The sequence below is a fragment of the Takifugu flavidus genome, chromosome 19 (assembly GCF_003711565.1).
Source record: "Takifugu flavidus isolate HTHZ2018 chromosome 19, ASM371156v2, whole genome shotgun sequence".
NCBI classification, from domain to species: domain Eukaryota; kingdom Metazoa; phylum Chordata; class Actinopteri; order Tetraodontiformes; family Tetraodontidae; genus Takifugu; species Takifugu flavidus.
Genome location: NC_079538.1, coordinates 8,711,740 through 8,731,424, shown reverse-complemented (window position 1 = coordinate 8,731,424; position 19,685 = coordinate 8,711,740). Strand labels below are relative to the sequence as shown.

General features: G+C 47.9%; 1 protein-coding gene and 1 long non-coding RNA gene across 4 annotated transcripts; one reads left to right on the top strand and one right to left on the bottom strand.

Annotated features, from left to right (window-relative positions):
• The first annotated feature begins 262 nt into the window (after positions 1-262).
• Positions 263-19,383, top strand: sgk1 (serum/glucocorticoid regulated kinase 1). 2 transcript variants are annotated; one of them, XM_057016496.1, is made up of 14 exons: positions 263-462; positions 847-1,031; positions 3,205-3,441; positions 9,568-9,783; positions 11,146-11,209; positions 15,719-15,794; positions 15,932-16,007; positions 16,087-16,275; positions 16,358-16,489; positions 17,141-17,377; positions 17,465-17,560; positions 17,658-17,813; positions 17,899-17,988; positions 18,083-19,383. In XM_057016496.1, exons 2-14 carry the CDS (start codon positions 891-893, stop codon positions 18,248-18,250), a joined length of 1,878 nt encoding a protein of 625 aa, XP_056872476.1. In that variant the 5' UTR covers positions 263-462; positions 847-890; the 3' UTR covers positions 18,251-19,383. The 2 variants fall into 2 exon arrangements, with proteins under 2 accessions (XP_056872476.1, XP_056872477.1); XM_057016497.1 differs by lacking the exons at positions 263-462; positions 847-1,031; positions 3,205-3,441 and adding an exon at positions 5,989-6,009.
• On the bottom strand, positions 6,744-8,051 carry LOC130515910 (uncharacterized). 2 transcript variants are annotated; one of them, XR_008947300.1, is made up of 2 exons: positions 7,112-8,051; positions 6,744-7,023 (listed from the first exon to the last, which is right to left on the bottom strand). It is a non-coding gene; the product is annotated as an uncharacterized LOC130515910 (long non-coding RNA). The 2 variants fall into 2 exon arrangements; XR_008947301.1 differs by having other exon boundaries at positions 6,744-6,998.
• Positions 19,384-19,685: the final 302 nt, after the last annotated feature.

Below are 19,685 nucleotides of genomic sequence, written 5' to 3'. Positions count from 1 at the left end.
TACCCCTGGATCCGTTGAGGTATCAGGTGGGCTGAACGGGGGGAGGCGACATGGAGGAGTCGCAGCCGACCGCAGTAGCGGAATGAATAAGAGCAGAGGGGAGGGGGGTTGGGGGGGGTGCAGAGGGGCAAGGAGGAACATGGAAGGAGCTGGAAGGAGAGGAGAGAGAGGGAGGGGAGGAGGCGGCATCACTGCAGAGGCTTTTCATTGATAAAGTAGCACCAGAAGACTGCAGCTGGGTGGACGCACGCTCACGCACCAACGTGCTCTGGTGCACACACTTCCTGGCTGTTTGTTTACAGGCTGACGCGGAGCTGTCGCACCACCGAGGACCCCGAAGGGTCCAGGACAACGTCAACAACGCCGGAGATTTGGGGATGTGGACATAATCGAGTGGAGGGACAGTTGTGATCAGGAAACAGGAGGCTTCCGAGGACGGAAAGAGCCGGATCAGGAAGTCAGGTAAGGGATTCTGGGTGGGGGCTGGGGGGCTGGTTGGGTCCGCGTCCACTTTGTGTGCTTGTCAAACACAATGTAAAGTTCACGCGCAGTCATTTCGCCTCACAGCAACAGGAGTTGCTCCTCCTCCTCTTCCTCTCCCCATCTGTTCCTGTGCATCTTTCCCTCAGTTCCGCCCTTTATCTAGATCTCCATCCCTACACCTCATCTTATTCTCTGTGCAGCCGCTCTCTCTCTCCCTCCCTCTCATTTTAGTCATCTGCCTCCCCCACCTCCACCTCCTCTCTGAATTATCTCCCGTCATTCTCTGTCCTGCGCTGGCGTCTCCTCATGCTTTAGAAAACTCTCCTCCTCATCTCTCCCTCTCTGTCTTTCGCTCCCTGCCAGCCATCCTGGGGTCTACGGAGGCAAGCGGAGCGCCGGTGTCGGCCATGAAACTGGTGAACGCGGGAGGAGGAGGAGGAGGAGGAGGCACTGTGGGAGGTGGAGGAGGTGCAGGAGTGGGAGGAGGCGCGGAGAAGACTGCCTTTTCCTTTAAGAAGTGCTCGGCTTTCCAGTTTGTAAAGAGAAAGGTGAGTTTGGAGGACAGTTGTCTCGGGGATGGAGGTGTCACAGATGGCGCGCGCTCCCTCTCTGTTTTGGTGTGTTTGCTGCCAAAGATGATGTCATTTTTAGAGCTGAGCGGTGCCAGGACGCAGCTCGCTGAGTCCGAGAATTCGCTGTGTGACATCACTGTGCGCTGTAATTTAGGATCTCCTAAACATCCCCCCTCCTCCTGCAGCCCTGAGATTTATATCCTGCAACACTCAGGCTGTGCAATAATGTGCACCAGTATTTAACTTCCTGGACATTAAATGTCCCTTTTTAAAATAAATCCCGGCTGCTGCCGAATTATATGTAAAATGATGTTATGACAATTTTGACTGTGATGGAAGAATTACTGACAAAATAAGGGTAATAATGTGAGGATACGAATTGATGTGTATTTTAAATGTATGGCCAATAAGTTAATTAACAACAAACCTTTGAACCTATTAAAAATGTCAACTGTCAATAAAGGAGTCACAGGTGTTTGTTGCCTAATGAGCCAACAAAGAGTCAGAAGAATAAGATCAAGGTTTTGTTCGATTACATTGATTGGATATCTTTACATTTGGGACAATTTATAACCAAAATGTCAAATTTCTGGTCCCCCATAAGTTAATTATAATAGAGCTGTAAAGAGTGTGTATATAGTCATAGCATAGGATTGATAGACGTATGCAAATTATGACACAGGGAGATGTGTGTGTGTGTGTGTGTGTGTGTGTGTGTGTGTGTGTGTGTGTGTGTGTGTTAGAGAAACTCTTGAGCTTTACTGTTTACTGTGAGTCACCCAAACCTCCTTTAGCGTTGGTTAAACTCACTCCACTTCTAATTAATTTGCATCCAATTTACATGAGATCAAAAGAAGCAGCATGCCTGGAGGGGGGCACATGGTGAGGAAGAAATAAAGAACCTGCAGAGGAGAGGTGCATTCATGCATTTACACTGTGATGACTGTACGGCTTTGGGAATATTGCGCAACACCAACTCCCTCTTTCCCCAATCGGGGTCATGTGATAACTGAGGCAGCAACAAGGGTGATGAGGGTGATGAGGCAGCAACACGGCTCTTTGTGATACACGTTGTTGTGTTCCTGTTGTTGCCATTTCACCTCCGGCGTTGAAAATGCATAAGTCCCAGGATGTATTGGCTGCCGGGGATCAGTCGTCAATATTCCCGAGCTCGGGGTGGCTGCGTAGACGCTGTGTGTCATCGGCGTGGTCTGTTGCTCGCAGCGGGTTTACTGACGCTTGTGCCGGTCTCAGATGGCGTACAGTATGGTGCAAATCACCGATGACTCTGCTGGTAGAGCACAGGCAGATTGGGTTAACACCCACACACTCTCACACTCTCACACACTCACACACAAACACACACTCTGCACCATTTTGTGTTCGTCGGCCTCGTCGGGTTCAGGTTCGGGTGACGCCGTGCTTGGCTTGTCTTGCCGCGACCTGCCGTGTTGTTTTCCCGGTCCGGCCCCGGCGTGTCTCAACACGCTGTCTGACTCCAGCGTGTGTCACTCTGGGGTGGATGTCGGGACACGCTGTCTTGTTTGATAAGCACTTAAGCCGCGAAGCAGGGTGGGATTTTACAGGGCTTCTTGTTAAAGGAGGGATATCCAATCAAGTCTGTACACAGAACACGCGGCTTCGGGAGCGCTGGTGACAGTAAGAGAGATCACTACTGGCTAACGTACGCCGACTCCTGTAACAGACGTGAACTCATTGAGTGTACTGGACACTTTTCCATAGATCCCAGCTTCACATAGGCTGTCTTTATGTAGCATGTGTGCATGTATTAGATTTGCAATCAAGGCAGGCAGCAAAGAGCAACGCAACCTGTGCTGCTTTGAAGTGCGACCCAGCCCAAATGACATAATCAGGGATGAAAAGAAAAGGTTCTGATCAAAGGGCAGCTAGCAGCAGGTGGCTGTCTGACCTTTCCGCCTGTGTGGGTTTCTTCCAGTTTCCTTCCACAGTCCAAAAAACACGCACATTAGCTTAATTGGAGAGTCTTTCTTGCCCCAGGGTGTGTGTGTGTGTGTGTGTGTGTGTGTGTGTGTGTGTGTGTGTGTGTGTGTGTGTGTGTGTGTGAGAGAGTCCTGTGACCAACTTGTGATCCGCCAAGTGAAATAATGCCAACTTTTGTCACACGCAGGTGAGAAGATGGATGAGAAACCCAAAGGTGACCGTCGAAAAGGCCCAAGGGAAGGGGCTCCTTTATCCCTGTCCCAAGTGCCCACTGGCCGACGACCTGTGGTACACGCACTTCCCCTCGCCATATGGCTGCTGCCACTACGGCGGCCTTCAGGGGGGTCAGTACTACCAACAGGAGCCCTGCTCGCTGTGTCTTACTGCCGGACAAACAAGTTATGACAAGGGCAAAGGATGCAAGGTAAGGGTGAAACAGGAAAAAGGTTGAAAAAAGATCAATATTTTTATCTAAACAGCTTGTTTGTGTTGTGAATGTGGTGCCAATAACCAATGACATCACAGAAAAACAGGTCAAAGTCAACGTTTGACTTGAATTTTTAAAATTTGAAATCCTAGTCTTTATCTTTCCTGATCAAAGAATATTGACTGTTTTTGCCTCCTGAAGTGAGCAACATGTTATCATCCAAGATATTCTGCATTTCTCTTGCTGTTGTCGGATGTTTTTAGCAAATTGGACTAAAAATAAGGGGTTATAAAAGCAGGAAGTGATGTCTTCTGTTACTCATCAGATCTGAGTTTCCAAACCTCCTGCTGGTCGCCCATTAGCACCCGCTGATTTGAGTCAAAGAAGGAAATAATTTGCCGATTCTGGACACCTTTTTCTCCTCTTTGGTTAAGCTTTGCGGTGTTATTATGTAACACAAAGACTGAGGAGACTGCAGGCCTGCGGCTCTGGTGCTGGGACTGGTCATGCTGGGGAGAGAGCCCAGATCCTCATGGCCATCCCAGTCTAATCAGCTGCTGGAGCCATCAAACGCCCCGTGTCCCAGTGTTGAGATGAGAGAATGACTCACCATCAGGACAAAGCCACATTCGTGTGCACGAGCAGCTGGGGCCGCGCTGCCCCCCCACACTTCGCTGTTTTCCTTCTCTTTTGTCTTCTGCTCTTCATCTCTCCCTCTGTCTCTCCATCAATTCCACCTCTCGGCCCAGCAGCCGATAGATCTGTCACTAACGTCTCACTGGAGATAAGTGGTGTGTTCGTGTGCAGAATTTAATGATTGTTGCAGTGAGTTCGGGCCAGGCTGGAGCGGAGGGGGGTGAAGAGGTTGGGGCTCTGCAGTGAGTCATGAGTACCACACACTGTTATCCAGTCAGTAGATTTAAACTCCTACCGGTGGTCTTGTTTTCTGAAGGTCATTGAAAGCACCTTTTGCCTGTGTTTTTATGTAACGGTTATGGTAGATTTATATGAGAGTTCTGTTTGAAACCGAACTGAAGCTGCATCATTTACTGCTTTTGTGTTTGGACTCGCGAGCTGGGTGGACGTGGAGCGAAAAGCCACGAAGAAACTGTGGTTTTGGGCTCCAGTAACTGATCGGACTGAAACTGAACCATTGACTCATTGTTCCTTGTGAAACACATTACGAAATTTAAAAAATTCCCAGCTCAGACGCCTGTCTGAAACACAGACACACACACACACACACTGCTGCCCCCTAGTGATAGGCTGCAGTACCTAGCTTTAGCTACTTGCCATAAAAAGATTGACAGCTTAATCTAGCTGGAAATGATGTCATTACAAGTGTTTGATCAACATTTCTACACATTCTACTTTGTTGAATTTCATCTTCAACCTTTATGTTGGTTAGTCTACGTGTTTCAATATTTCTTTATTTTCCCTACAAACACTCATTTTTCCTAATGTTTCAGCTCTTAGTCTACTTAAAAAGTATCAGCATCATTTAAAGCACCTTTGAAGTGGCCTTGACCTTCAGTCAGTCCGGTTCTGCACATGTTAATCTGGGCCAGAGCTAAATATAGACCATCCCCCCTCCACTGTTATAATGCATTTATTACCGCCCAAACGGCGGTGGAAGTTTGATCAGGAGAACCAAAATGGAGGAAAAATGTACTTTGGTAAGAGGAACTGAGCAGTCTTGGGATCGTGATGAAGAAATAAACTGCAGGTAACGGCGGCGATGAGCCGGGTTGAGGGGACAGTTTTATGAGAAGCTGGTGGATGAGGTCAGGGCAGCTGCTCCTACTTGAGCAGAAATCAAATGCATATAAATCCTCCTGATAAGGACGTCCTGTACTGCTGCCTGCGCAAGCTCGTGCACGAACGCGAACGCAATCTCAGCCGTCCCGCTAATCTCCCTCATCAGGCCTGAACTGTTTGTGATGACGACTCAATCAGCGCTGAATAGAACAACGTCTCCTGCTGATGCCTTTTTGTCCTGGAACATCAGGATTTTGCTTTGAGTCGCCGTCAACAAATTGCAGCTTTGTGCTGAAGAAGGTGACGGAATTAAAACCCTCGTCTGTCACCGGATGACTTTAATGACGAAGGAAGCATCCAGACCTTCAAGCCGAGTCTGGACAAATTACAAATTAACTTATTTTCCTATAACTGAATAATCATTTGTGATTATCTGTTATGCAAGCGAAAAAGGTTCCTCTTGTTCCTCCGGAGCAGCACTAACGTCATGTACAGTGCTCAGTCAGGCCGTGTATTTTTACACGGTTCAAACTAAAACTTTCCTCTGGAAAGAAATGACCTGACATGGTCCCGTTTATGCATCCAGAAGTCGTCCACGCAGGGAATTAAGCAAGGAAAGCAGGAAGTGAAGCAAAGGAGACTGATGGGGGGGGGGGGGGGGGGGTGTTGAGAGAAGCCAAGCTTGTCCTGGAGGAAGAGCGGAAGAGCATTTTTATCTGTGAATCCTGCGGGGGAACGATGACGTCCTGCTGAAGACGGTTTGGACAGTATTCAGTAACAGGTCTGCAGAACGTTAACTTGATGACGGTGGGAAAAACTCTCTTTGTGCCGGCGCCTTGGAAACCTTTGCAAGTGAGGCAAAGGCCTTGTGTGTGATTGGAAAGGCAAAGATGAACTCTTGAGTCAATAATTCCAAAAATTACCGACCCTTCCCAAAATTGACACGTCCTTGCACATAAAAATGCAGATTTCAGCATTGGGACTGTTCACATCATGGACCAAATTCCTGGTCTTCCCCTGTGTTCCCTCTGTGTCTCTGCTGGACTGTGAACTTTGATTCCAGAGGTCTTGCGACGTGTCCCAGTTCTTCTGAGGAACCACAGGTCTCTGTCAGCACGCTCCTCACTGGTGTCACGGACCTAACGAGTGTGTGTCACGGTCAAAGAGCGCTCCGGTTTATGGGTGACCTTTCCTTTCACTGGCAGTTCACTTCTCGAAAAAACAAGGAACAGGAACTCTGGACTCCAGCCATCTCCCTTACGGCTACATTCAGCCTGTGATTGCTGAGTGGGTAAAACCTGCTGCTTAATCATTTAAACTTGCACACAGTCGTTCATCAGAATTCCAGTTCTTCTAACTGTGGTTCGATGTGCTTCTGTATAAAGACTCATAAATCCGTGCATTGCTTTGTGCTCCAGTCTCCACTGCCGAGGTGTGCGTCAGCGCTGGTTAAATCCTCAGGGCGGTAGACAGGTTAGACGGCTTTAGCAGGCGTCGGCCGCAATAACATGTTTATCTTGGGGTCAGATGAAAGAGGTCAGTGAGATTTGGAAGGCTTTTATTCCCATGAATGCTTGAATACATTTTCGCATAAAAGTTTGGCCAGTAATGACGATGGCAGCTGAAATATTCATGGTAATATATTCTCTCTCAAAAGAGCCAGCTACCTCTATAACATGCACTTTGCAATGGAAAATTGCAAATCCTTTGTTATTGTTTTGCTTCAAATCCAAATCCTCTGGCAGTGGAAGAATGCAGTCGAAGTAATAAACCTGGAAAAGCTCTTCATGGCCCCCCTGCAGTAGACGTATGCATGCAATCCTAAAAATGGCACAACTGTTATTGCTCCAGCGTCACTTGGGCTCTGCCGGGCACAAAAAAAAGTGGTTTCCTGGCTTTGTGGACTTACAGAGGGACGAATTTGCTTTGTGGCGTCGTCCTCGGCCCAGCGTAACTGCAGCCGGAGGACCGAAGCAGGAAAAGGGAATCGTTTGTTTTTGCGTCTCCTGACTCAACTGTGCATGAAACAAAGGGAGAAGAAGATACGCATCTTTACACACCTTTACCAGCACTTCTGCCGGTAAAGAGTTTGGATAGATCAACACTTAGATGAATTCAATTTACATTTTTCAAAGACTTATTTAACACAGAAAAATGAAATGTGTGGTATCAGTTAAAAGTCCTTCCAGGGAAAAAGGGGAGCGTCCTCCCTTCTGAGGCACATTATGAGGGATTTGGGGATTTATTCTATTCTAATCTCTCCTGAAAACTCAGGTTTCAGGCTCAGTTGATGACATCAGCATTTATGTTTTGGAGGAAGGTCAAAGTTCAGAGACTGTGGGCCTCCTCCTGGATTTAAAGCTAAGAAGAGAGTGCGTCTGTATCACCCTAAACCGACCCCTCTGTGAGCTTCCCTGCTCAACAATAACAGCAGTCCTCGCGTCCTGCTGGCTCCTTTCTCAGATACTCCTCCTCGGGTGTTCAGGTCTGCCCTCGCCGGCTCCAGCAGGACTCATCCCCCGCGAGACACAATGTCGACGGGTTTTAAATTTCCTGCGGACCGCCTCTATCAAAGCTGGTTGTCTTCCCTTCATCCACTTTACTGGAAAAAGAAGCTGCGTCTTTCAGCTGTTTGTTACCACAGTATTTAGCCAAGACAAGTGACAAATGAAGACAGAAGACAAGTTGTTGCGTCCTCCCAATCTGTAATAAATCAAGCTAAAATGCAAAATCCGACAGCTGGCAGTGGTGCTGTGGAGGAGCCAGACTGTCTATAAAGGTGGAGCCGTGTCACCCGACTGTTAGACAAGAAGTCCTAATTCTGATTAAACTCAACTATTACTGCACATTATGTAAGCAGTGGCTGTTATCACCCAGCAGCACATGATCCGCTATCACCACTAACTACTGCCCAGTAACTAATCAGGCCTCAGAAATGTGACCTCAGGACACATTTCTGTGAAAATGGGCTGAACTTCCGAAAACCTGCAGAATATCAGCGCAGGCCAGAATTAGAAAAGCTGCCGATCGTTAATGCACAACACCTCCTGAAATGTAATAAAGGGAGTTGCATTTGTATAGTTTTGTGCAGACATGGATGATTGTGTCGGTGCCATTATCATCCTGCAGTGCTCCGCTGTGTCAAAGGGCAGATCTGTTTTAGGGACATTGGCTCATATTTTATCAGTAATGTGCGAAGTGGAGGCAAGTTTATGGAGGTTTTACTTCTAGATTAATGGGGGCTGCATGGTTGATGTGCTTTCTCTGGACTGCCTGATCCCGTCTTTAAAAGGCGAAGCAGAGCAGAAGCAGAGCCGAAGCAGGGCGGTCTTGTGTAACTCGTTCGGTAGCAGCAACCTTGTTAACTTAAAGCGTCCCAGCAAAATAACCCAGTGAAAGGGCAGGGATGGGAGTGTGGAAGTGGCATGTATGTGTGTGCACGTGTCTTCTCTGCACACTGCAGGAATGCATGATGTTGCTTGGAGCCAGGCTCAATCAGGGGTCATCGGCCTCGTAACATTTATGGTTCTGTGGCTGCACATACTGTATGTGATAAAACGGGCTGGTGACGTCATAGGTGTGGATGATAAATATGTTAATGGGTAAAGGACAAATGCAGATCTCAAAGGACACGCATTACGCAAGTGGTACGGTCAAAAAGGCTCCGCGTCACCTCTGGAGACGTTCACTGGTTAACCATTAGGTGCTTTCTGGAGCTGCTTGCTCGGAGGTTTATAGTCAGATCTGACCCCCTCCACCACCACACAGCCCTTTTTTCTGCAGCAAGCTGGGACAACACAGCGTTGGCCGCCATTAAAGTCTTAGTTTATAAGGCTGCAGACCCTGAACCCTCCTGCTCTGTCTGCCGACAGCATCATTTACCTTCCACAACAGCCATTCTAGGTCACCGACACAGCCGTCTGTGCAATTCAGCGTCCTTAAGATCTATGTGCACCTTGACCCTCCGGTTTCATTTCTTTCTCCTGCTCAGATTTCTCCCCCACACACACTCACACACACTCGCTCTCTCTTCTATATGTGTAGGGGTGTGTGCAGCATTCTTGAGCCGTATCACTCACATGCTAAATATCTGCTGTGAGATGTTTCAAGGTCCTTTTTTTTTGGTTCAGGTTAAAAAAAAAAGCTCATTGACATTAAAAAAAACCCTCCTTTTCAAGAACAATGTGGCAAAACAGTTACAGCAAACACACAAAATACAAATAAAATACGGTCGGATTTACAAGATGTGTCAAGTCCTCCTCTACATCCCTCAGGTCAGGTCGTGTTGGGGTGTGATGGGCTGGTAGCATCCTACAGCTTCTATCACAGCTGGTGTTCAGGTGTTGGCTGTCTCTCCACCTGCAGATCAGGAGGTGGAAGATGCTGGGACGCCATCATGGAGACTCTTCAGCCAAGCCAAAGGAATCAGAGTCAGACGTCCACCTGTGCGGCTGTCAGTCATGGGGTCTCCACCCCTCAGCTCTCCTGAGCAGCCCCGTCATGATGGAGTGCTCCATCTGCAGCGGGCCCTACATCGGCTACACCCCGGAGGACAGCTGGCAGCCACGGCAACGCACGCAGGCAGGTTCAGCCTTTCTACACCAAATAATAACATCAGAAAAAGTGATCTAGTGATCTAGTGAAAAGGAACACGATTGTTGGTGTAAATGAGACCTTATTTTCCTTTTATTCTTATTGGCGCGTCCATCACATGCATGAAGAGTGGAAAAAACAACAGCTGGACTCTGCCTGCTCTATTCCGGTCCCAGGCCCTCGTCTGTCCTCTTTTTGTCAGCATGAAAAACCAGTTTGATGAACAGGAAGTCTAAAATCATCAGAATCTCAGATGGAAATCAACTCGTGCCCGGGCCCGAACCAGTAAACAATCCGAAGAGCGTGTTAGTGCACAAGCTGCGTGCACATTTCCCTAGCAAAGCGAGGACATGTTGACTGGTTCCCACAACTGTTTAGGGTTAAGGTTTGGGCTTCATGCACGATAATGCAGCATGTGAATTGCAGCAAGATAAATTCAAACACAGGTCTGTGTACGGAGGTGTGTGTGTGTGTGTGGGGGGGGGGGGGGGTGAAGATTCTGTTAGCTGGGTTGACATTGAGCAAGGAGATGAAAAGACCATCGTGATTAAATTATTGCTCTCTCGGATCACACACACACACACACACACACACACACACACACACACACACACAGGTTTCAGCTTGTCAGGCCTCCTCGATGAGAGAGACAGTCAACTAACAATTTCAATGTTTCAGAACATCAAATGTTTTTATTGAAGAATTTGAAGTCGAAACAAGGACTTGAACCCTTTGACGTTTGAGAGGAAACTATCAGAACAGTTTGTGATTCCATCCGCCCCCCCTGTATCTCTATCTGGAGGGGGGTCTCGCCACTGTGTGGGAAACCATAATATTGGTACTGTATCTGTTACATAGGCCCTTAGCCACAATAAACTGGGCTGGAACCAGTGTTTAAATGTTGATTCAGGTACTGTTATGCTAAGTAATTGGTGCGTGTAGAAGGTTATAATGTCCGATCACCTCCAAGGGTCATTTCTTCTGCTGTGACCCCCCTGGTGGTTTCCTGTTTATCAGGTTTGGGCGCACTGACCTAGATTGTAGCTTAGCTAACTGGTGTTGAATTAACCTGAGGAAACTGAAAGAACATTTAAAGCCCCTGGGCTCCACCATTTACGCAAGTTGTCAAATATCCATTAATATTCAACTGATCCTAAACAAGTATTAAAGAGCAGGATGTGTGTGTGTGTGGTGTGTGTGTGTGTGGGGGGGGGGGGGGGGGTTGCTGAGTCACAAAGCTGGCTCGTAACATTTCAGTTAAATTACATGAGCTTTTACCGTAAACTGGTCTTTATTTATACAAGTTACTGAGAGTATTAACACCGTACGCAATGTTCCTCCTCTGTGCAGGCCATGGATCTGTACTGGCACAACGAGTCCGACCCAGACAGCTACTGTTGGCCCGCTGAAAACAGTGAGTCCCCCAAAGCTGATGTCGTTCACTCCTTCCTCTCATCTTCCTTCATCCCTCGTCGTCGTCGTTTTTATCTCCACTTCTCTGCTTTATTTTATTAACAAGTTTTTTTCTTCTATGTCACACACACACACACACACACACACACACACTCTACCCTGGGTTAATAGGAGCCATTCAGAAATGACTCTGCGCTGTTTTGCGGAAAGAAAATAAGTGTTTAAGGGGTCGACGTCAGGCTGCCCTCATAAACACGCAGCGTGGTGACCTCGACGTCCTCTTTGGGACTTTAAAGCCGCTCGCTGCATCCCAGCACCTCTGAGTTCATTTTTCCACCATGCTCATCATTTCTTGTTCAGTCCAGAGTACAAATCGGGGCCATGTGTAAGTCACATTTTGGCTGAAGGCCTATCTGCTCCTCCATTTTATGGCTTTTATACTTGTTCACCTTCCCTTCTTTCGAGTCAGCCATCGTGTCTTTTAACTTGGTGTCCCTGGCATCATGGATTTTAATGGCTGCACATAAACATTTCGGTGTTTACAGTGCCCGGATCGTGTGCACAGCGAGTTTAGCCTCACGCTACTTTATTTAACACTTTGTGGAAGATCTTCAGACAGCACGTTACAAATGCTGAAATAACGAAGGATTATTTCCTCTTCCTGTTAAAAATGTAAGAATTTCAGCATGTTGGGGGGGAATAGAGCAATTAGCCAAGCTGGTGACAGGCTTTTCTCCTGTGTGCTGCTGTTACTTTCAATGACACCAGCTAACATCCACACTGTTGTTTATCCTCCATTCATAGTCACCTGTGTCAACCTGCCCGCAAACGCAGCTACGCAGGTGAACATAACACTCCTACATGCAGACAGGCGCATGTTACAACATCACAAACACACAATTCCGAGGCACTCCTTTTGTGGCTCCCAGAAGAGGAATGTTGAGGACGGTTGGACGGGAAACGTCAAATCGACTGTACCCGACAGGGAAGAAGAGGCCTAAAATGCTAATCATAAATCAGCCGTCAGTGGAGTAACACAAGAAAACTACTTGTTGGTTGACTCAACCCTGAAAACTCACATGCAAACAAACACAAACACACACACAGTCCACTGAGTCAAAATAAAAGCCCGGCTGTCCTCCTTGAATAGTCGAGGCCTTTATGTAATGGTGCTGTTGGGTTCCTCATTCACATTCATCTCCTCGTTAGATCGACATCCTGCACCTCAAAACCCTCTGGTCCACCACCAACCCCCCCATCCTGTGCTTCCATGGCACATCATAACCCTGCGTGTGTGAGTGTGTGTGAGTCAGTGATGCCACTAGTGGGTTACATAACAAATTCTAGTCTGACACACATGCATAGCGATGCCACAGGCGTACAGCTCGAGCACTCTAGAGCCTCCTCTTTTCCGGGGCTCAAACGCCGGCAGCCTTTTAATCCAGCAGGGAATGAGAGCCAGATAGGAAAAACACTGGGTGGACCTGTTGTTGGTCTGTGCTCCACGCCTCTCCTCATCTTCTCTCACGCCTCCACCTCGCGTCATTCGACCCACTGACACAGGAGTGCACACATCCGAGTGCAGGTAAAGTCTTTGTCATCGCTCTGTTGCTCTCATTATTATCCATTTTCCTGAATCTGCTAGCTTTTCAAGGGCAGACCTCCTCTTTCACACTCTTTTCTTGCTCTCATTAGTGTCAGAAAACAGTGCGCGGTTCCACTAGCCGGGTTCGTAGGTGACTTTACGTTTCTGACTGTTTGTGAGAGTTTTTTATGTTAATGCCTCCGGATGGAGGATGACTGTGCTGGATCTGCAGCTCTCCTGAGGACGAACGTCTCCTCATCTCAGCATACTGTTCATGGGAGGGAAACCGGGCTCGCCGGGGGAATTTAGAGTGTGCAAGTGTTCTGTCCGTCTCCCTGCAGGTTGTTTCGGTTCTGCCCTTGAGCTTGTGTGTGTGTGTGTGCGTGTGTGTGCCGTCAGCCTCCCTGCAGTTTTGTTTTTTTCCCCTCCAGGTGTGGGTGTGTGTTTTTGTGTGTTTTTCTGCTTATGTGGAGACCTAAGCTGAGGATTTCAGTCATGCTGTGGGTTCCAAGTCATGCAAAGTGTGTGTGTGTGTGTGTGTGTGTGTGTGTGTGTGTGTCGGGGGTGGGGGTGCACCAGGTGACTGGAGAACAGTTTAAAAATAATTCAAATCAAATTTACTAAGCCATTTTCACTCTCGCTCCCCCTCAAGCACAAATGTGCACACGCACACAGCCATGTTCTGTATTTGTGGATTCATTTGGGCTTTCCAAAACTAACTCCAGCCGCTTTTCAGACATTTTAAGATGTGTGTATCACAGTAATAACGATGTAACAACAAACACCCTCCGTTCACGCGTGACAACGCCAACAATGACTTTTGAAACCACCAAACCTGTTTCCATGTCTAAACTCAATTCAACATTTGAGCACATAAAGAAGAAAAAACAATCGAGACGTGTATTTTCCTCTAAAACGACTATTATTTGCTTCTGAGTTGCCCCTGTAACATGACGTAATAATTATTTAGAAAAAGTACTCAGAGCGAATCCTCTAATCCTCTAGAAGTATTTGTTTGCAATAGAATCCGCGATCATGAGCGGCCCTGAAGGCATCGCCCCCCCCCTCACAGGAAAATCCATCCAGCATGAATCGAGCGACTGTGAAGGAACCAGGGGCGGGACGTCTCCGCCCTGAAAGAAAGAGGAAAAAAACTTGATGAAACTCTCCAAGGAGAGGAATTTGCCTTAGTTCGATTATCTGCGTGGCGGGGAGCCTGTCGAAGTTCTCTGGGCGATTCGGAAACTTTACGCATCCCAATGAAAGACAAAACCGCCGCGTTGACTTGTAAGTACCGAACCTGAGCGCAGACTTCAGAACCTGTAGACACACGAACGGGACCTTGACGTTGACCAATTCAGCAACTTTCTCGTGACTGCTTGAGGGTTGGGAAGAGAATCCCGGCGGACACACTTTAGTGGCTGGGGGGGGGGCTCCATTCACCCCGTAAACCACTGACCCGGATTTATAACGTTGGAACAGAACTCTGACACGGGCGGGGGTGGATTCTCCGGGAAAAGTTGCCAGGGAAGCGGCGCGGTGGCACCTCTAAACTTGCTGAACTCTGCCAGCTGCAGGCAACCAAGTGAGATTCGCTTCGGATCTGAAAGGTGTGTCTGTGCGCGGTGGAAACGGGGGCCGGGGGGGGTCTCCAGTGCAGACCCGCCAGGAAGGAAGTTTGAATTAAGAGGATTTCTTATTTAGTTGGGAAGGAGAGCTATAGGATAAGTTGGTTGCATGCCCCCTGCGTGTGTGTTGCAGTGAAAAGTTGTTTTATTTTAAACCCATTTTCCTTTTTTACGCACGCAACTGCTCCTCCGCAGACTCTCACTCCTCTCTTGGCTAAACTGAACCAGGTGTCTTACGTAACTGCCCGGCTGGGGCACTTCTGGTTAGGACCGTGGAGCTGAAGTGGCATTTTCCGACAATTATTTCTCTATGATCGTCGCCTTGAATCGTCCCGGCTCCCCGAAATCCACCGGTGGACTTAAAACAAACTGTGGGTCCCGCTTCTGTGTTTTGGGGCGTGAATTGGAAACATCCCCGCTGGTCTCAGGCTGTACTTTTCCACTCGACCTTTTTTCTTTTTTTGGCACCGAGCCTGCCTCGGCTCAGGCTCTCGGCTTTTTTGTGCTCCTGGGAACTTGCGTCACTCCCGGCGGTTTTAATTGAGAGGGGGCCAAGTAGTGAAGCTGATAGGCCCCGCGAATATCGGATTAATGGTCTCAAGGTCTGGGCGCATTTTCAAAGAGGATGGGGGGGGCGGGGGTACATCGGGACCAAAATAACCACGAGCATCGTGACTAACCTGGAGACGTTTTTGCACCAATTGTAAAATGTTTATTTCCGTATAGTTTCGGAGAAAGGACGTCTCTGTTATTGTTGTGAGACTTTCCCTAAAAATGTTCCGCATGTGCTGTTGCACTTTCAGACAGTTTGACTCATGCAAGTTGCCATGGCGTTTCACAAACATATGCGCAAACAGCGCCAGCCTCTCACTCATTGGTGGCAAAACAGGATTTTTTTTTTCTTCTTGACTTTTTCCTACTTTCCTGACGCAATCGCGGCCGTGACGCGGTAGGAGCGGAACGGCTCCTGATTGGCGGAAGGCTGGATCGATCGTCTCGTGGCTGGGTGGAAGGGGCGGGGCGTGATTGGCGGCCCCTCCCACCGCCCACAGTGATAAAAGTAGAGCAACGAGGCTGCCGATTATATTCTAGCTCAGGTTACGTTCGGGTGCGGACCAGCAGCTCAACTTAAATTTAAATATGACGATTCAAACAGAAACAGAAAAATCAGCGCTGACTTATTCCAAGTCTAAAGGGCTTGGGACATTAGTCTCTGGTACGGAAGCATAGGTTTAGATGGTCTCTTTTTAACCTTACTGGACGCACTCGCCCTCATTTTTCTTTCTTTGTGTTGCAGCTTTTATGAAACAGAGGAAGATGGGGCTGAACGACTTCATTCAGAGGCTCGCCACAAACTCCTACGCCTGCAAGCAGTGAGTACACGCTGACTCATGCTCCTGTTTTGTGTTTTCTGGAACAATTTTCTCCCTTTGTGTCACAAACTGACTCACACTGTGTTGCACACACGTGATTGTTTCTGTAAAGACTAAATTGGATTTTCTATATTCAGCCCTGAAGTTCAGTCCATCCTGAACTTGAATCCTCCACAAGATGCGGAGCTCATGAACGCAAACCCATCTCCTCCTGTAAGTGCCTTTAGCTTCTTCAATACGCAGTTGTCGTGTGTATTTCCATCCTCCTCATTTTCCTCTCCTCGTCCCACAGCCCAGTCCATCCCAGCAGATCAACCTCGGCCCTTCCTCCAACCCCTCAGCCAAACCCAACGACTTCCACTTCCTCAAGGTGATCGGGAAAGGCAGCTTCGGCAAGGTGCTGCTTGCGCGGCATCGCACTGACGACCAGTTTTACGCCGTCAAAGTCTTGCAGAAGAAGGCCATCCTGAAGAAGAAGGAGGTAAATGCACAGGTCTCCCCCCAAAAAAGTCTAATTGCCTAAATAAATGTCTCCTTAATGACCCGTTCTTTGCATTCCCCAGGAGAAACACATCATGTCTGAGAGGAACGTGTTGCTAAAGAACGTCAAGCACCCGTTCTTGGTGGGCCTGCACTACTCTTTCCAGACAGCAGACAAGCTCTACTTTGTCCTGGACTACATCAATGGAGGAGAGGTGAGTGTCTGGCTGATGTGCAGAGATGATCTCAGGAAGATGAGACGCTGTGCTATTTAAAGAAGCAGCTAAAGATGGAGGGAAGAGGGCGGGCAGAGATTTTTAAAGATAGATGTAGCAGGAGAAGCGACGGGTCAGCAGTTTGGGTTAGGTCTCAGAATAAGAGAAGCTGAAAAAGAGCAGACAGATAGAGGGGATATCCTCCTAGTTGCAGAAATGATAGAATAGAATAGAATAGATATGGCCTTTGTTCCTGTCGTTCTGTAAAGGAAACGCCTCTCAGGAAATCGTGGGGTGGGTCGGCACAGCAGGAGACACTCCGGGCCAAAATTAGCAGTCCCTTTCAGGCTGTGTGTGTCTAATCGTGCTAATTTCCTGTGATTGTTGGACGGGAAGAGACAGCGCTGATTAGATGTGGGCCTCATCAGGAAGCAGGATGCATTTATTCTCCATCTCCCCTTTCACTTTTCTTCCTCTGCATTATTCCCCCGCACCTCTGCCCCGTCGCCACACTTTTAATGAGCCTTTGGGCTTCGGCTGAGCTGATTTTAGGAATTTCAAGTATAGTCAGAACTGTGTTTTTGTTCTTGCTCTCTGTTTGCTTCTGCCTCATCTCTCAGTCTAACCTCCAGTTTTCTGTTTTCCTTCCAGTTGTTCTATCACCTTCAGAGAGAGCGCTGCTTCCTGGAGCCCAGAGCCAGGTTCTACTCGGCAGAGATTGCCAGCGCCTTGGGTTACCTCCACTCCCTCAACATTGTCTACAGGGACCTGAAGCCTGAGAACATCCTTCTGGACTCTCAGGGTCACATTATCCTCACAGACTTCGGCCTGTGCAAGGAGAACATTGAACCCAACGGCACCACATCAACTTTCTGTGGCACGCCAGAGGTAAGGACACATCCGGGGATCCGGAGCATTTAAGCGATCTCCTCAGTGGTCCTCCTCGAGTAACACTTCCTGTTTCTTTCTCCTCAGTATTTAGCTCCCGAGGTTCTGCACAAGCAGCCGTATGACAGGACAGTAGACTGGTGGTGTTTGGGAGCAGTTCTCTATGAGATGCTTTACGGCCTGGTGGGTAACACCCTCATTCCACTGTAAAGGTTCATTACACACAGCAGGAATCTGTGTCAGATACCGTTGCTAACCGCCCTCGTTCGTCCCTCCTCAGCCCCCGTTCTACAGCCGAAACACAGCGGAGATGTATGACAACATTCTGAACAAGCCGCTGCAGCTGAAACCCAACATTTCCAACGCGGCGAGGCATCTGCTGGAGGGCCTGCTGCAGAAGGACAGGACCAAGCGGCTGGGCTGCACCGAGGACTTTGTAAGGGTTTGCTCTGTGGACACGTGTGGAGGCTCGTCTGGATGAAAGGACGCTGTTTAAGTGTTCTGTATTTGTGTTTTCGCAGATTGAAATCAAGAATCACATGTTTTTCTCTCCCATCAACTGGGATGAGCTCAATGCCAAGAAGATCACCCCTCCATTCAACCCAGATGTGGTACGTTCTCACTCAAATGTTGATAAACCATCAATTCCAGCAGTGTTTTTTGAGTATTACACCCTAAATAAAATAATTCTTATCTCCTCGCCAGACGGGACCAAACGACCTGAGGCATTTCGATCCAGAGTTCACAGACGAGCCGGTACCCAGCTCCATCGGCTGTTCCCCAGACAGCGTGCTCGTCACGGCCAGTATCAAGGAGGCTGCAGAGGCCTTTGTGGGCTTCTCCTACGCCCCCTCTATGGACTCCTACCTATAGGACTTAAACAAAGGCATTGAACTGAGACCTGTTTAGACTTGAGGGACGTCTACTGCACCGTGTCCTTGGACTTGCATCTTACAGTTCCCATCAGGATGACGGACATTCCTGAATAAGTCCCTGCAACAACGCGTACCTGCCATAATCTTTTGAATGTGTATAAAATGACTTGCTACACAGGGCGTGGACCATGCTTAGATGGCTCACTCGGGGCGAAAGCCTCCACTGACCCAGATTTACCAACGCACAAGTTCTTCAACCAACCCCAACAGACGTAGAGGCTCAGCAGACTTCAATTTTCTTACTGATAGTGGAGATCTTTTGCACATAGCTGAGGCAGCTTAGGAGACTACCTGGACCCTGCAGAGACAAGCACACAGCAGCTCCTGTCCCCAACGAAAAACCAAGGCTGGGCAGCACCGAACCAGCTCTGAGAAGGATTCTCATCTTCATCCATGTAGCAGTTCTGTGTACAGGAGCTCACCTGTTAGCATTTGAAGCTTTTCTCTCGCCGTTTGAAAAGGGAGCCACTTGAAGCCAATGTTACAGAGGGGGAGGGTTGTGGTTTGTTTTATTTCGTCTCTAAACTGTGCCTTTTTTTTCCCCTTCGGGTCACGTCGTCTGGTTTTGTCTGTGTCGACTCCTGAGTTCTGGGTGTGAGAAGCCACCTCACAACGACGTAGCGCTTACTTTATGCACACGTGTCTTAAAGGCTTGAGACACAGAAAACTCAAATGTTTCATATCTTCGTTTGCACATTACAACCAGAATGCTGATCAGAGAGGGAGCGAGAGCTGCTGCTGCTAGCTGAGGAAGCTGTCGTGTTCGTAGTTCTGCTTGACAACTGTGTCCTGCTCATACAGTCTTCCGATCGCCTCGCCATTCACGTAACGGCGGCCTGCAGCCGATTGTTGAAACTGAACATTCCATTTTAATATTGCTGTGTTGCAGTTTGAAGATATTTAAATTTTGTTTGTATATTTCGAGTCATGTTCTAGTTTTAATGTATATTAAAGAGGACAAAAAGAGTATGCTTAAATATGTATATGTAACTATTCATGTTAAATGTACTGTAAATTGTAATTTGAAGATTTATGTGACCATGTTTGGTTTGCAATAAAAGGTGAACTTTATTACACTTGAGTGGACCAATTAATCCTTGAATGGTGGGTTTAGCAGCCTGAGCTGGGAAAAGGTTTCAATCACTAACCTCTGCCAATGTCCAAGATTATTGCAAGAGTGGACTTTACACTTCTGCATGCGTCATCACCCTTACATAACAAGAATTGGGGGGGGGTACAGGAAAATGATTGACTGATAAGGCCACTCTGATTAATGCACCTCTAGTGGGTAGCTCTAGAGAGCACTGCCACAGAAGCATTTTTGATGTTCTAAAGCTACAGCTGCACTGGGCAGATGTTCATCCAAGCATAAA